At 40.1% G+C, this 16580-nt stretch overlaps 1 protein-coding gene across 5 annotated transcripts; it reads left to right on the top strand.

Annotated features, from left to right (window-relative positions):
* Window positions 1–1060: 1060 nt before the first annotated feature.
* mffa (mitochondrial fission factor a) lies at window positions 1061–15810 on the top strand. 5 transcript variants are annotated; one of them, XM_056283412.1, is made up of 8 exons: window positions 1061–1236; window positions 2031–2248; window positions 5498–5670; window positions 11351–11442; window positions 12576–12740; window positions 14475–14528; window positions 14787–14871; window positions 14967–15810. In XM_056283412.1, the coding sequence occupies exons 2-8, from the start codon at window positions 2035–2037 to the stop codon at window positions 15096–15098; spliced, it is 915 nt and encodes a 304-aa protein (XP_056139387.1). In that variant the 5' UTR covers window positions 1061–1236; window positions 2031–2034; the 3' UTR covers window positions 15099–15810. The 5 variants fall into 5 exon arrangements, with proteins under 5 accessions (XP_056139387.1, XP_056139390.1, XP_056139389.1 ...); XM_056283415.1 differs by lacking the exon at window positions 12576–12740; XM_056283414.1 differs by lacking the exon at window positions 12576–12740 and having other exon boundaries at window positions 14472–14528.
* Window positions 15811–16580: the final 770 nt, after the last annotated feature.

Below are 16580 nucleotides of genomic sequence, written 5' to 3'. Positions count from 1 at the left end.
TGTCTAATCAATTGAATTTGCTAGAGGTGGACTCCAATCAAGATGTAGAAACATCTCAAGGATGACCAGTGGAAACAGGATGAACCTGAGCTCAATTTTGAGTGTCATAGCAAAGGGTGTGAATACTTATGTACATGCAATATTTCAGTTTTTTATTTTTAATAAATTTGTAAAAAAATCTACAAAACCTTTTTCACTTTGTCATTATTATTAGGCTGTAACCTAACAAAATGTGGGGAAAGTGAAGGGGTGTGAATACTTTCCGGATGCACTGTATGTATTGCCACGAACACAAAGGAAGCAAATTAGTTGTTGGTGTTGGTGTGGCAAATGGAACAGGTATCCCAAAATGGGTCTTAAAGGGACTGACTACTCCAGATAGACCTGACTGATGTAATAAACTGCAGATAATATCCAGAAGCCTTAAAGGACCATGTTAGCTAAAGTTATTACTGTAATCATCAAGATTTTCTTCACTCATGGGTCAACAATGGGGTTCAATTCAAAACAAGCTCGCCTACTGTAGAAAGGGTTATGCCAATTGAGGATATACAAGTCATATTAATTGAGCCATTATTAAGAGGTCAAACAATCAGTACATAATACTATTTGACTGCTGAAATAATGGATTTCAGGATAGAATAAAGAATGTGAAAACGTTTTTGAAAGCGAAAAAACATTTGTTTATTATCCCAGTTGATAAACACACACTCAACTGCAATAATAATAATAAGCCAACCAATCCTCGTCGCATTCGTCATTTGCTTAAATTAATAAGTGACTTGTGAACGCATCAGTACGTTGTATTTCATTCACTCACTCAAGCCGCTGGAGCTGGAGCCTATCCCAGCAGTCATTGGGCAGCAGGCGGGAAGACACCATGGACAGGCCGCCAGTCCATCACAGGGTATTTATTATTTACAATTACACATTTCTCAAAATAAAGTAAAATGTGGCAATCGAACGATGCGGCACTGTTCGTTTCGTTTAACGTAATTTCTTGGTGTAAATTACGTAAATTACGTCTTGACGTAACTTCCTGTGCTTAATCACAGTTTTTCCTGTTTGGGTCCTTCTCCACGAACAGAGGGGTCCTTTTGTACAACAGTTCACGAGGATGCTCGTCCGTTTCACCATTGCGTTATCAAGTTTCTTGAGCTGAATTCATTTATACTTACACGTCTGGGTTTTTGTGCAAAGACTTCCGCTGAAACGTCTCCAACAACACACCGTGAGGTAAGAGACTGAAACGAACGCGCTTAAGCTAGCCTGTTAAATGACGCTAGCTGATATTCTGCAGCCAAAATTATCGGCGGCTTCCATCAGTTGAGGTCAGACAAGCCCAAGATAGTTGCTCACCAGAAATTCACTTAGCCGCCCAGTACGAGAGGAAACGTAGTATGTCAACCTGCTCAGTCAGAAAATCAGAGTAGATTCTGTAGATATCCGAACATGTCTATTTCACTATTTATCGTGCATTTAGATCCACTGTCATGCTGTCTTATATGACTTGTTAACAGTTAAAGGTAGCTAGCTAGTATTAGTCATGTGGTTAACTTGTCTGAGTATAGAGATAACAGTATAGCTAAGCAGGCTAATCAATGTCGAGTTTCTGTCAGCCGTAAGAAGACTGTTTGATACCGTCTTATGACAACATCACGAATATTTAGAAGCTTGACTATAGCACATCAGATGTACGACATTCTCTGAGGTTGAGGAAATTCTATTAGCGATATTGCTTCATGATTTATGTCTCTACATATGTATACTCACTAGTTTAAGACGGTGGAAAATTAGAGTATGAAGAGGAACATATTTTCAGTAGCATAAGCTTCACTGTTAGCTTTCAGTGATTGCCATAACAATGCCATCTGCCTATAAATGCGAAACAAGAGTTTGAACAGGACTGAAATAGAAAAAAAAGAAGAGAAAACAGTTTTCACTTTTTAAAAACTCATATTCTTCCCTTGATCATCACTGTATGATCAACAAGATTTGTTCTCAAACTTAAGGACTCTTGTGTTGTACAGCCAAATGAACGGGGCAGCATTCCCATCCCCTACGGCAGAGATGGCCGAGATGAACCGTATCCACTTTGAACTGGAGTACACAGAGGGGATCAGCCAGCAAATGCGCATACCAGAGATGCTCAAAGTTGCCCCTTATGTCCCCGAGGATTCTGATGCTGGATCGCAGCATCTCCCTCACAGTGTTATGATGCAAGTCCCAGAGAGGATTGTGGTGGCAGGTAGGCTTATTGTTATAATCTCTTTATATAACATATTTTTCTTCTGTACCATTCAAAATTGAACTGGCTGTTGCACGGCTCCAAACTAACTTTTTTTTTACCAGTGTCCTGGAACCATCCCAAGACTGTCCCAAAGATGGTGTAAACCATCCCAAATTCTACACGTTATATTTTTACTCTGTTATTGTCATCTATAATGGCTATTTGCATAAACACACACTATTCAGTTGATTAGGAAATAAATGATTGTATTTTTATTTAAATAATTGCTTTGATTAAAAAACATCTTATTAGTATCTTTAATTATGTATTATAAGCTGCTTGGAATTAGTGTTAGGGAGTTAAACTGGTTATAATCCCCTCTCTAATATCTATTTTATATTGCCGTCAACACAATTTGTCCTTCAAACAGCTGTGTTTATTCAGGTTTCTCACCAAAAACAAAATTGTACGAGAACATTTGAACACATTATGATAAGGTACAGAGCACAGAGCTTCTCTTAAGGTCTGAAAGAGTGAAATTGTCTGTGTGTGTGTGTTACAAGAACATTTGAACCCATCATAATAAAGTACAGAGCATCTCTTGACGTTTTAGAGAGTTAAATTGACTTGGGGGGTACAGCCAGCTGTGGAGCAGCAGCGGTCCGCAGCTTTGCTCTGCTGGTCTGCTATGCTCACATTTTAAAGAATGTACAGTGGTTTGCAAAAGTATTCATACCCCTTGAACTTTTCCACATTTTGTCACGTTTCGACCACAAACATAAATATATTTTATTGGAATTTTATGTGAAAGATCAACACAAAGTGGCACACAATTGTGAAGTACAAAGAAAATTATACATGATTTTAAATGTTTTTTAAAAATAAAAAACTGAAAAGTGCGGTGTGCAAAAGTATTCAGCCCCCCTGAGTCATACTTTGTGGAACCGCTTTTTGTTGCAATTACAGCTGCAAGTCTTTTGGGGTATGTCTCTACCAGCTTTGCACATCTAGAGACTGAAATTTTTGCCCATTCTTCTTTGCAAAACAGCTCAAACTCAGTCAGATTAGATGGAGAGCGTTTGTGAACGGCAGTTTTCAGATCTTGCCACATATTCTCAATTGGATTCAGGTCTGGACTTTGACTGGGCCATTCTAACACATGAATATGTTTTGTTTTAAACCATTCCATTGTAGCCCTGGCTTTATGTTTAGGGTCGCTGTCCTGCTGGAAGGTGAACCTCCGCCCCAGTCTCAAGTCTTTTGCAGACTCCAACAGGTTTTCTTCCAAGATTGCCCTGTATTTGCCTCCATCCATCTTCCCATCAACTCTGACCATCTTCCCTGTCCCCGCTGAAGAGAAGCACCCCCAGAGCATGATGCTGCCACCACCATGTTGGGATGGTGTTTTCAGAGGGATGTGCGGTGTTAGTTTTCCGCCACACATAGCGTTTTGCATTTAGGCCAAAAAGTTCAATTTTGGTCTCATCTGACCAGAGCACCTTCTTCCACATGTTTGCTGTGTCCCCCACATGGCTTCTGGCAAACTGCAAACGGGACTTCTTATGGTTTTCTTTTAACAATGGCTTTCTTCTTGCCACTCTTCCATAAAGGCCAGATTTGTGCAGTGCACGACCAATAGTTGTCCTGTGTACAGATTCCCCCACCTGAGCTGTGGATCTCTGCAGTTCGTCCAGAGTCACCATGGGCCTCTTGGCTGCATCTCTGATCAGTGCTCTCCTTGTTCGGCCTGTAAGTTTAGGTGGACGGCCGTGTCTTGGTAGGTTTGCAGTTGTGCCATACTCTTTCCATTTCCAGATGATGGATTGAACAGTGCTCCGTGAGATGTTCAAAGCTTGGAAAATCTTTTTATAGCCTAACCCTGCTTTAAACTTCTCCACAACTTTATCCCTGACCTGTCTGGTGTGTTCCTTGGACTTCATGATGCTGTTTGCTCCCCTAATATTCTCTTAACAAACCTCTGAGGCTGTCACAGAACAGCTGTATTTGTACTGAGATTAGATTACACACAGGTTGACTCTATTTAGTCATTAGGTCAACATTCGATCATTCAGCAATCATCAGGCAACTTCTGAAGGCAATTGGTTGCACTCAGAGAAAAGGGGGCTGAATACTTTTGCACACCGCACTTTTCAGTTTTTTATTTGTAAATTTTTTTTAAATCATGTGTAATTTTCTTTGTACTTCACAATTGTGTGCCACTTTGTGTTGGTCTTTCACATAAAATTCCAATAAAATATATTTATGTTTGTGGTCGTAATGTGACAAAATGTGGAAAAGTTCAAGGGGTATGAATACTTTTGCAAGCCATGTTGCTAATTTTGATGTATTATTTCACCACCCATGACCCATCCAATGTCAATCAGAGAGTCTGACTAAAGTTAGTTATCTAGTAGCAAGCAGCTGGCTGGACTTTTTTCAATCCAATGACTAATAACAAAATACAGCCATTTAAATTTGTCCTTGGACTCTTGAGTTTGTAAGCCTACTCGGGTGTGATGAAGGCGATGCAGTGCCCTCTTGGTGCTTGATTTGTGCTTTGTTTAACCAGCAAAGCATATTTGTGAGGTCCTGCCAGCAAACTGTTTGTGAATGAGGGGATAGATGGACCAGTGCCGCAAGTGTATTTCAGGTCTCACGCTGAGTAGCCAGCCAGTGATAGTATCTATAGTAACAGCATGAGAAGTCGCGCTTCATTGTAGTCAGTACTCGGTTCAGTTTGTCATTTGCTATGAGATAGTTTGAAATAAAATATGGAAACATTATATATAAAATCCCTTTCATCCCGGAGGCATCCTGGGGAAGATTTCCTTTAGTCCCAAACACATTTTCTATCGTCCCCGGGACAATGGGACACCGTTAGTCTGGAGCCCTGGATTGTTATTACAGACACTAAACTGCATATCACAATGACTATCAAACTGATAGCAATCTGCACTATGAAATGTTTTCAGAGTTGTTCAGCACATTTCAGATGTCACCATCAGTGAGTGGCTGCGTTCTTTGTGCATTGCCCATACTTAGTAGTAAAAGAAGTCTGTTTTCTAAGTCTTGTCGATTCAAAATGAAAATTCAAAACTGCAGTTATAATAGTACATCCGTTTTTAATGTTAGTATACATTGGATTTGAAAATATGAAATGTTTTGCATTGTTTGAATGCAGAAGAAAATCCACATTTTATACTGATCAAAATAGTGATATAGTTGATCTCAATCACAAGATAAGAAAACTGTCAAATGTATTATCAGGTAACAACGATGACGCCAGGTTTTCCAGACCAAGGGATCTTGACCTAATCCAGTCCACACCCCTTGAGATGCTGGCATTAAAGACTCCACCTAGGGTCCTCACCCTTAACGAGCGACCCCTGGACTTCCTGGAGACGGAACAGAGTGCAGCTCAAGCTGTGTCCAACGAAGAGGTCAGGATTTCTTTGGTGCAGGGTGAAATCAACGTTTTATCCAAGTAGTGTTACAATGATGCTTGCAACACCTGATAAAAATGCAAAACACTTCTGTGATCGAGTCCAAGCAAGTAAGGACTTGGTGAATTTGTGTTCATTAGGACTTAGGCAATTTGTCCACGCAACTGTAAAAGAATGCTTCCTGTATTTTGGTATTGTCTTCTATGGAAAGACAGTTCTGTGTACTGTCTTCAATTTGAGAACTCTCCACCCAATGCAGCGACTTGAGCTCTCTTGAGCCTAGAACCATGACATCTTTCCAGTCTTGGGAGAAAAAAAAATCACAATTTTAGGAAAAGGGAAAAACAGGAACAAAAAAAATGAATGACTGGTGATAATAACACAAAAACGCTATGTCACATTTTTATATATATATATATACACTACCGTTCAAAAGTTTGGGATCACCCAAACAATTTTGTGTTTTCCATGAAAAGTCACACTTATTCACCACCATATGTTGTGAAATGAATAGAAAATAGAGTCAAGACATTGACAAGGTTAGAAATAATGATTTGTATTTGAAATAAGATTTTTTTTACATCAAATTTTGCTTTCGTCAAAGAATCCTCCATTTGCAGCAATTACAGCATTGCAGACCTTTGACATTCTAGCTGTTAATTTGTTGAGGTAATCTGGAGAAATTGCACCCCACGCTTCCAGAAGCAACTCCCACAAGTTGGATTGGTTGGATGGGCACTTCTTTGAGCAGATTGAGTTTCTGGAGCATCACATTTGTGGGGTCAATTAAACGCTCAAAATGGCCAGAAAAAGAGAACTTTCATCTGAAACTCGACAGTCTATTCTTGTTCTTAGAAATGAAGGCTATTCCATGCGAGAAATTGCTAAGAAATTGAAGATTTCCTACACCGGTGTGTACTACTCCCTTCAGAGGACAGCACAAACAGGCTCTAACCAGAGTAGAAAAAGAAGTGGGAGGCCGCGTTGCACAACTGAGCAAGAAGATAAGTACATTAGAGTCTCTAGTTTGAGAAACAGACGCCTCACAGGTCCCCAACTGGCATCTTCATTAAATAGTACCTGTTAGAGCCTGTTTGTGCTGTCCTCTGAAGGGAGTAGTACACACCGGTGTAGGAAATCTTCAATTTCTTAGCAATTTCTCGCATGGAATAGCCTTCATTTCTAAGAACAAGAATAGACTGTCGAGTTTCAGATGAAAGTTCTCTTTTTCTGGCCATTTTGAGCGTTTAATTGACCCCACAAATGTGATGCTCCAGAAACTCAATCTGCTCAAAGAAGTGCCCATCCAACCAATCCAACTTGTGGGAGCTGCTTCTGGAAGCGTGGGGTGCAATTTCTCCAGATTACCTCAACAAATTAACAGCTAGAATGCCAAAGGTCTGCAATGCTGTAATTGCTGCAAATGGAGGATTCTTTGACGAAAGCAAAGTTTGATGTAAAAAAAATCTTATTTCAAATACAAATCATTATTTCTAACCTTGTCGATGTCTTGACTCTATTTTCTATTCATTTCACAACATATGGTGGTGAATAAGTGTGACTTTTCATGGAAAACACAAAATTGTTTGGGTGATCCCAAACTTTTGAACGGTAGTGTATATATATATATATATATATATATATATATAATGTCATGTATATATATTATATTATCACAGTATGACTAAAGACAAAGGAGGAATCATTATTTTAGGAATCATTATTTTATTGTGCAACTTTGTCATTTGGTAACAACAGGTACTGCACATCCTCCTTATCCTTCCATCCTTCAAGAGCTCTCCTCCAGTGCTAGTAATGTTTCTTTGAAAGAGCTCTCCAGTGGACATAAGGACTAATTCTATATGTGTTCAGTAGGCATGAGGCTTGCAGGTGCATATTTCGTTAATGAGTTGTAAGCAACATATGATAGGAGGAAAAATGGAATGAACCATCTCACTGGCACTTACAGGAGGATTAACACTGAGTTGTTTATTTTATGTTGTTCTTAGATTTGTTAAATGTTTTGTATAATTTCTTTGTTTTCATTTTTAAGCCAAATTGAATACCATTGAGCCCTGCTACCAATTTTTTGTTGTTGTTGTTTCTTTGCTTCTCCAGAGATGGATTAAATAATCATACATTTTTATATGAGAGTGAGTTCCTTTCCCAAGTCAATGAGCTGCTTTACATCCAAAAATCCTAGTCAAAAGTCAGCACCAGAGCCACTTTATCACTTTCATTACACGAAGAGTCCTGAGAGAAATAGATTGATTTTATTTGTTGCTCACAGGTATACACAACATTAAGTGGAATTGTTTAAATGTGCGCCACCGTATAACCTTTGCGACACGGTGGCGCAGTGGTTAGCGCGGTCGCCTCACAGCATGAAGGTCCTGGGTTCGAGCTCTGGGGTAGTCCCTCCTTGGGGGTCGTCCTCTGTGTGGAGTTTGCATGTTCTCCCTGTGTCTGCATGGGTTTCCTCTGGGGGCTCCGGTTCCCTCCCATAGTCCAAAGACATGTAGGTCAGGTGAATCGGCCGTACTAAATTGTCCCTAGGATTTGCGCGCGTGTGTGTGTGTGCTCCCTGTGGAGGCCTGGTGGCCTGTCCAGGGTGTCTCCCCGCCTGCCACCCAATGACTGCTGGAATAGGCTCCAGCATCCCCGCGACCCTGAGAGCAGGATAAGCGGTTTGGATAATGGATGGATGTTTAAATGTTTTACTCAAAACTCTATTTTTGATTGCACAGATAAGCTTAAGGATCAGTGAGACCCTAACCACTGTTACTACATCTGCCCAGTTTAGTTGTCTATATAGACCCAGGAAAAAAGAGTTTTAATTCCTACTTTTTTGACATAATGAAGTGTTGGGGTGGTGAAAAAAACACATTGCAAAGAAAAAAAATGTTAAAACTTAATTTTATTCAAATTTTTCAACATATCAACTGTAGTGGACATCAGGATTTTATTGTTCTCAAAAGTGAAACATTTCCAGTGGAAAGATCCACTGGAATTATCTGGTAAGATACACCATAGTAAAACTCCACATATAAAACAAATAGAAAATGTAGATTTTGTATTAACTTCAATGTATTAACTTCACCATTTCACCTGAACCTTTTGTGATTTCTTCATTAGTTGTTTGACTCTAGTAGATGGTATTTCATGAAGCATTCTGACTTTTCGGAGACACAGGAACATGTTTCACTTTATACATCTCACAAGGTTTTGCTTTTGCATTCAGGCATTCTGCATCTGGAAGCATTTGGAATGTTGACTATTTGGGGCAAATGGATTGCACCGTATTCCCATAAGCTCTCATCTGGGTGGGCTTCCTTTTCTTGATTTCTTGAGAGAATTCTTCGTCACTTGAGTCAGTTTCATCTCGTTGACATACCTGTGCCTGGGATATCAGTTCCTGAGCCAAGAAGAGTTTGAACTCCAGGTATTGGGAGGTTTTCTTTGCAGGTTGTTGCAAGGCCTGGCTCTCTTGTCGGTATTTAATCCATGAGTTGGTCATTGCTACATCAGTGAAGTGGAGCATGGTATGAACTGTCCACTTCTTGGTGCGGCTTGACATTCTGTAGTAGCTGAGCATGCGATTGCACATATCAACACCCCCCATGTTGCTGTTATATTCCACTACCACTGCAGATCTTGGGACTTGGACTTGCTTGTTTTTTTGTTGTTTTTTTTTTACCAACTGGAACAGGTGTTCTGGGGCTCAATCCCATGCACGGTCGATAGCATGACAACAGGCTTGTTGTCCACCCACTTGGTGAGTGTGATTTCATGAGGTCTCCGTACAATCATTTCTGATGACCCTCTTCCTTTTTTACTCAGGAACTCGTCAGCAGTGAAGTGGCACTCTTTTGGAATTTGATTCTTCTGAATTGTTCCTGTATCAGGAAGGCCCCTTTTCAGAAGAGCCTCCAGAAGTTTGATGGTGGTAAAATACCTGTCAAAGTACACCAATGTTCCTCTGGGAACCATCTCAGTCAAACGCAGGACTGCATTTGGACCTATTCCCATTTGGTGGTCTTGAACAAAGGTGTTCTTTCCCTGGTAGGTCTCAAAGTCCAAAACAAGGCCACTTGAAGTTGCAAGAACAAACACCTTTAATCCCTATTGGATTTGGTTTGCTGGGAACATATTGACGAACTGGACACTGGCCTGTGAAAACCATTTGTTTGTCAATTCAGACCTTTGCTGGCCAGGGTAGGCTATTGTAACTTTGGACCACTCTCTTGAGGAGTGTTCTTACTTTCCACAGCAGGTCCTTTTTCTTATCATCTTCTGGCATATCCAGATCATTGACCATTTTCAGTGAAGATCTGATCTTGTAAAAATGATCTCGTGTCATGGAGTCAGTTATAATCAGGACTCTTGTTTTGGCAGCCCAGTACATTTTAATTCTTGGATATCCAAGGCATGCCACGTACACTGAGATTCCTGAAAAGGTCTTGATCTCTTCTGGTGTTGTGTTCCAGCTGCAGCCTGAATCCTGTACCATGTGCTGGTTGGTGAAGACAGACAAATCCTGAATTAGTTGCTCATCAGTGTACTGCTGGAAGTACTGCAGTGGGCTCCAGCTGCAGCCTGAATCCTGTACCATGTGCGGGTTGGTGAAGACAGACAAATCCTGAATTAGTTGCTCATCAGTGTACTGCTGGAAGTACTGCAGTGGGCTCCAGTCTATGGCTAAGGACAGCATCATCTGGTGTAATTCTGCATTCTTCAATAATTTAGCACAATTAAAATGTTATAAAAATGTTAAAGGGATAGTTCACTTGAGAACACTGTTGCCCTTAGTTTCATACATCCATCCTTCTAATGAATGTGTTAGCATTTTTTTCGTCATTAATTTTTTCATTAGGTTCAAAAATAAACTGTTGGGATCTGTTTCCTGGAACACATCTCTGTAGGTTATCCTTCCATTGTTGCACTGATTAAAAGCCTCAGAACCCTGCGTGTCAGTTTTGGCCCACAGAGGACGACAGCACACTTGATCTGGTTCTGCGTCTTGGTCCACCTCATCTGGGTCCTCCTTATCTGAACTTTCACCCTCTGCTGTCTCATCCTCTCTCACCGGACTCTCATCCTCTGATAGATCTGTGTCTGAATCTCTCTCAGTGATTCTGTTAAGAATCCCTGCTGCCACTGTCATAGAGCTGTCTACTGAAAAATGCGAAACAAACATAAGTACAGAGCCCTGACGTCCACTACAGAGTACATTTATAAATTAGTTGTTTTTTAAATGAAAATACGTAAGCTCAGGTCTGAAAACTCACTCAAATATTCCTGAGATGTTTACTTGCCGAAAACAATGAAAATATAACGTTAAAAATGTTTTGATTATGAATATCATGCTTACCTTTCTTTTTTCCATAAAATATGCTTGTTGTGATAGGAGCCTTTTTGAAAAGACAGGCGCAGGCAAATTCACACCCCCCACACGTGATGTCATTTTAAAGCCCCAATTGTCCTCTTTAAGGAACAACAGAACTTAATGGAGTGACATGTATAGTATGAGTGATATGAGCAAAAATGTAATGTCTACTAGAGTGGACAACAATGAATTGCAGGGTCTCAGGAGTTAATGAATCACCCTCACTGACCTTGAAGAAATTTTGCAAATGCAACCCATAGCAATTACAATGCTTTTTATTACTTACCCTAGTTGCGACCCCATGGCCGGTTACGACGGGAACGGTCAGCTAGTGAGAATGCAGCCATCCGTCACAATGGTCAGTTGACCAGAAATGATTCCATGTAAGTATCAACATGAGCTTGCCACTGTGAGACTTGAGCATGCCCCCTCTGATCTGTTTTACCCACTAGTCTTTTGCACCTTTCTTTTGCTCCCCTCATTTATAATTTTTGTGAATTCTGTGAACTTACTTAGTTACCTGACTAGTATTTGGTTTATGTACATCACTCGCATTGCATATCTCCATTATCAGTTTTGAGGGTGTTGCTGAGCTTATTGCTGTTTACAGTGTTAAGCATTGTCGTGCATGTCATTGACACTGATCCATTAACACCTTGCAGTCAAACTGTTCGTATACCAACATTTTCAGACTATACTAGTCTAAAAATGGTGGAAATGTAACAAAAATTGAAAACTGGATAATTGCAAAAAAAGTTTGGAGAGGAATAGAAACATATTGCAGTTCAAGCCCAATATGCTTACTACAAGAATTTTACAGTGGACTTCCACCCATTTTATTTGTTGCATTTTTCATTTGATATAAAGAAAAATCTCCAGCTATAGAAATACATGGTCATGTTGACATCCATCCATATTGCCCAGACATTATGAGCATACATGTACCTAAATAATGAAATTTTCAAAAATCAGTCCAAAAATGTAACTAGAAACTGGTAAAAGTCTGGACTTCTGACAGGGAAAATGTATTGGGGAACATAACATCCCCTTTCACTCATTAGACTACGTTTATCAAACTACGTTTATATAGTATCCCTAGTGCTATTCTTTTTCTCAACTTATCATTTATTCTGCAGTTGACTGCTATTTCAGTGGTCTTTCTTTCTACTCAGTGATTCCGCCATCTAGGCAAACATGCCATTGCTTTCATAACTTGCCCTCCGTCTGTTTTCAAGTGCTTGGGTGTTTGTTGGTGGAGCTCTGCTCGTGGTTGCCAGGTTTAATTCCATTGTTATCGGGCTATCACAACATGTTTTTATTTACTACTTTCACCTGGTGGCTGTTTGTATCGTTCAGTTGAGGACAGTACATTTTTCCTCACTTTCTCCCCCCCCCCCCACCCCTCCCTCCCTCCCTCCCTCCCTCCCTTCCTTCCTTCCTGGCTCCCTCAATGTCCCTTTTCTTTTCCTACCTCTTTTCTCTGGCATGGCTGCTCATGTTGGTGGGCACTGAGCAGCATGACCCCATCCCCCCCTGCCCCTGTCCGCCCATGCCCACCTCTCACTGTTGCTGAGGACGAACAGAGCCTGTACAGCGCTAGTGGCGTTTTGTCTTTCATCCAGTCCACCACACGTCGGGCCTACCAGCAGGTCCTGGAGGTCCTGGATGAGAACCATCGCAGGTGACCTGCCCATCCCCTGACCTGCTTAGGGTCTTGATTCTAGCTGAGACCGTGCTTTCTCTTTACATTGTTTAGAAATGTAGAATTACTAGTGATATTCCTATAGACATCTTGCTTGCATTGAGGTCATGAATTCAGTTCCTGATAATCTCTCAAACTGGCAAATTGATTAAGGTTGAAAGGGTCCAAGGGTCATTCTGACGTCATTTATCTTATCTTTGAATTGTGATTGGGCCACTGGTTTGACAGCCATTGCTAAGAGGGGCTATCAGAATGCATCCGCTGCCTTTACTCTTTTTAAGTTGGTAAATTGCCAGTTAATCATCAGTTGAATTGCTGCTGTAAAGTTTGTCTGTTTAAACTTCTGAAACACTGTATTGGCATTTGGGTGTGTTTAAAAAGCTTCTGAGTGATTTATTTGGCATAGTATGCTAAGTTATGTGAAACAGCTTTCAACGTGACTATTTCTAACACTCAGTAACACATATTAACCAAGCATCTTAATCATTTCATGATAGATGTGGCACGATTTGATATATGTTAAACTGTGGCTTCCCCAAGGGTGTTTTTACGCTATTGTCAATTTGCTTTGAGCCAAATCAAAGGAATAGTTTTTATATCGTTACAATTTTCCATGTGTGGTGTTACGTTTACCATTGTAAAATATCAAGCAAACTATGATTTAGCAAAAGAACCCATATGAGGGTAGTCGTCGCTGGCATTGTTCACAAATTTGGTACTCAGAAATGATACTTTTCCGTGATGAAACAAACATACAGCGTCAAAATCACCTGTTTGAAAAATGTGCGATTTCACTAGCTTTAAAACAACATCTCGATAACAATTTGTTTCACCTCATTTAGAACATGCTGCCTGGGAAAAAAACTTCTGACTAAGATATGTTTAACATATCATTCCCAGTGCTTCTATATTTGAGCCATATCCAGATTGGGATCCTTTTCTCATCCATAAGAACTGCCCTAGACTTAATTTGGACCCACAGAGACCAGCTCCTCAACCCAGTCTTATAGTTGTCCACACCAGAGTGTGATTGCCGTGTTCTCACCTGCCCAAATCAAATGGGCTAAAGGGGCAAGTGTACCAGTGTTTGAAATAACTGTTCTAAATTAACTAGGTGTGACAGTACCTTAAGATTTGGCTCAAAATATTAAGAAGAGAGATTTCTTTTGTCATCATTACATGGATTTTAATCTACAGCTAGTCAATGGAGGTCCAGATAGCAGTGTCATCATATCAAGTTCTCTGACTTGGGGGCAGTTGTACTATGACCTAAAATGGACAGAAATAGCAGTTCACATAAATTGAACCTCAAACTTTAATTGCTGATGCCATATTCCTTCTTTGAGTTTTTGGCCTTGCTAAACCATTTGCATTCTCAGTCTTGGTTTTAGCAGCAAAGAGGAAAATGGATCATTTGTTAATACAACCTCCACTTTACCCTTGGTCAGGTTACGGTTTAAAAATTGCTAGGGGTCTTCTATGGAAGGACAGTTTTCCTTTTTTTTTGTTTTTTGCACTATATGTATTGTATTAAGTTTCATGTTACAAAGCTTGTAGAGTTTGGTCTTGGCTCCATTTTCAAGAAGGACGTCAAATAAGTATGCAGGGTAGATGCGAGTTGTGTCTGCATGTGTGCAACACTGTGTACCATGTATGCTGCTCTATCTCTCTTGTTTTCCTTTTCCCTCTGTTTCTTCCCCACCTCTTTAGTAGACCGTCACTGCGAGGGGGGTCAGCATCGAGCTCAAACCCCCTGCATGAATCGAGGTAACTCGACCTGGCACCCAGAGACTCCATTTCTTTCCTCTTTTGGTTTTCCTTCTTTTTCCCCCTCTATCCATTCTCATTCCTGACCAATAAGGTGATATGCATATTTAGCTAAATTAACTAGTGGTGGAGAAAGTCCAGTAAAGTAAATTTTCCTATGATACCTTATACATTGTGCAAAGGAGAGATCCAGTCTATTCATGAGCCTCTGAAATTTTGTTCTGGCTCAGTTTTGTTTTTGTTTATTTCCTCTTTAAGACTTGTGTTATCAACACTTGACACCACCTTAGATGCAGGGTCTGATGACATGGCTGTCGTTGATGCAGCAACACTTCGTCGCCAGGTGAATTCAACCTCCATTTTTTGTGTACTGAGCTTTTACCGCGAACAAATCTTTTGTGAGTGTGAAATTAAGGTTCTTTCTCATTTTAACAATAGATCATCAAGTTAAATAGGAGACTCCAACACCTGGAGGAGGAGAACAAGGAACGAGCCAAGCGTGAGATGATCCTGTATTCGGTCACTGTGGCTTTCTGGTTGATCAATAGCTGGGTGTGGTTCCGCCGTTAAAGCGTTTACTCATCACCACAACAACTGTGAGGGGAGACTGTGTCCTCTCTCTTAATTCTTCATGTTTAATGTTAGCAAAATCTACTCGCTGTACTATACCCTCCAATAAGCAAGGCCTTAGTGTGTGTGCACAAGAGAAAATGCACAAAAAGATGTTTTGATTTTGTTTATTGTAAACATGTACATTTTATTTTTTTTTACAAATCTGTTTTCACCCACCCACCCCACACCCCCCATATTTAGTTCTTATTACCAATCCTGTAGCTCAGTGATGCTAAGTATGGCTGGCTGTAAATATTTGTTCATGTTGCTCTGGGCAGTGGTGATCATCCTGTTCTTGTTTTTAAAGCATAAGTGCACTGTATCAAAATAGGAAAATGGAGTCACAGTTTAAACCTAGAGCATTGAGCCATATGGGAAATATTTATTGAGAACACAGTGATATGTGAATAGATTTGAGGAATATAATGGTAATGTTGTCAGAAGATATTTGTGTCATGTATTTTTATTGATACACCAAACTGAATGCACAAATTATATTGGTCTTTATTTTGCTATTCTGTGATACAAATAACAAAATATCTGCCCAGCTTTGGCATGACGTGCCTACAAAATTCAACATTTTCAGTTATTACTGAAGCACTGAAGTTTTCTGTTGATGCATCTGCCTTATAATGCTCATAACCGTGTATTTCATTATAATAAATGCTTATTATGGTACCAAGATGGTCCAGCTTTTTTGTCAGATACACAGTACACCTCTCAAAAAACAGCAGTGTTATAATTTAAGATTAAGATGTACTTTATGAATCCCTGTGTGGAAGTTCATCCTCTGCATTTAACCCATCCTAGTCATGTAGCTAGGTGCAGTGGGCAGCCGCTGGGCAGTGCCCGGGGACCAACTCCAGTTCTTCTTGCCATGCCTTGGTCAGGGGCACAGACAGGAGTATTAACCTAACATGCATGTCTTGATGGTGGGAGGAAACCCACACAGACACGGGGAATAATATACAAACGCCACACAGAAAGGACCTGGGATGGCCGGGTGTTCAAACTCAGGACCTTCTTGCTGTGAGGCAACAGTGCTAACCACTGCACCTCCATGCTGCCTCAAGTTTAGTGTAACTTGTCACACTCAATGTTAAAATGTTTCATAAGTATGAAGCTACTGCATTAGGTCAATCCAAGATGGAAACTAAGGTTTTGTAAAACAAAGAAACAATGTTTGCTTGGTGTATACCCTAAAAACACAATTAGCACTAAGTGATTTTGAAATTAATTTAATGACAAGTTATAATCCAGCTCATTGACATGACAAAAGATAGTTTTACTAGTAACAAAGTGAAAAAGATCTTTCACAAAAAAACAGTATAGGCACTACAATCCCACTTTACACATTTTTTCTAACTTTTTACTTTTGATTTTTTTTACACAAATTCACTTGAGTTTCTTGTGTTCTAATGCTATACCTCAATTAAATGC

This window comes from Lampris incognitus, chromosome 7 (genome assembly GCF_029633865.1).
Source record: "Lampris incognitus isolate fLamInc1 chromosome 7, fLamInc1.hap2, whole genome shotgun sequence".
NCBI classification, from domain to species: domain Eukaryota; kingdom Metazoa; phylum Chordata; class Actinopteri; order Lampriformes; family Lampridae; genus Lampris; species Lampris incognitus.
Note: the sequence above shows the minus strand (reverse complement) of the source record. Positions and strands in the feature narration are given on the sequence as shown.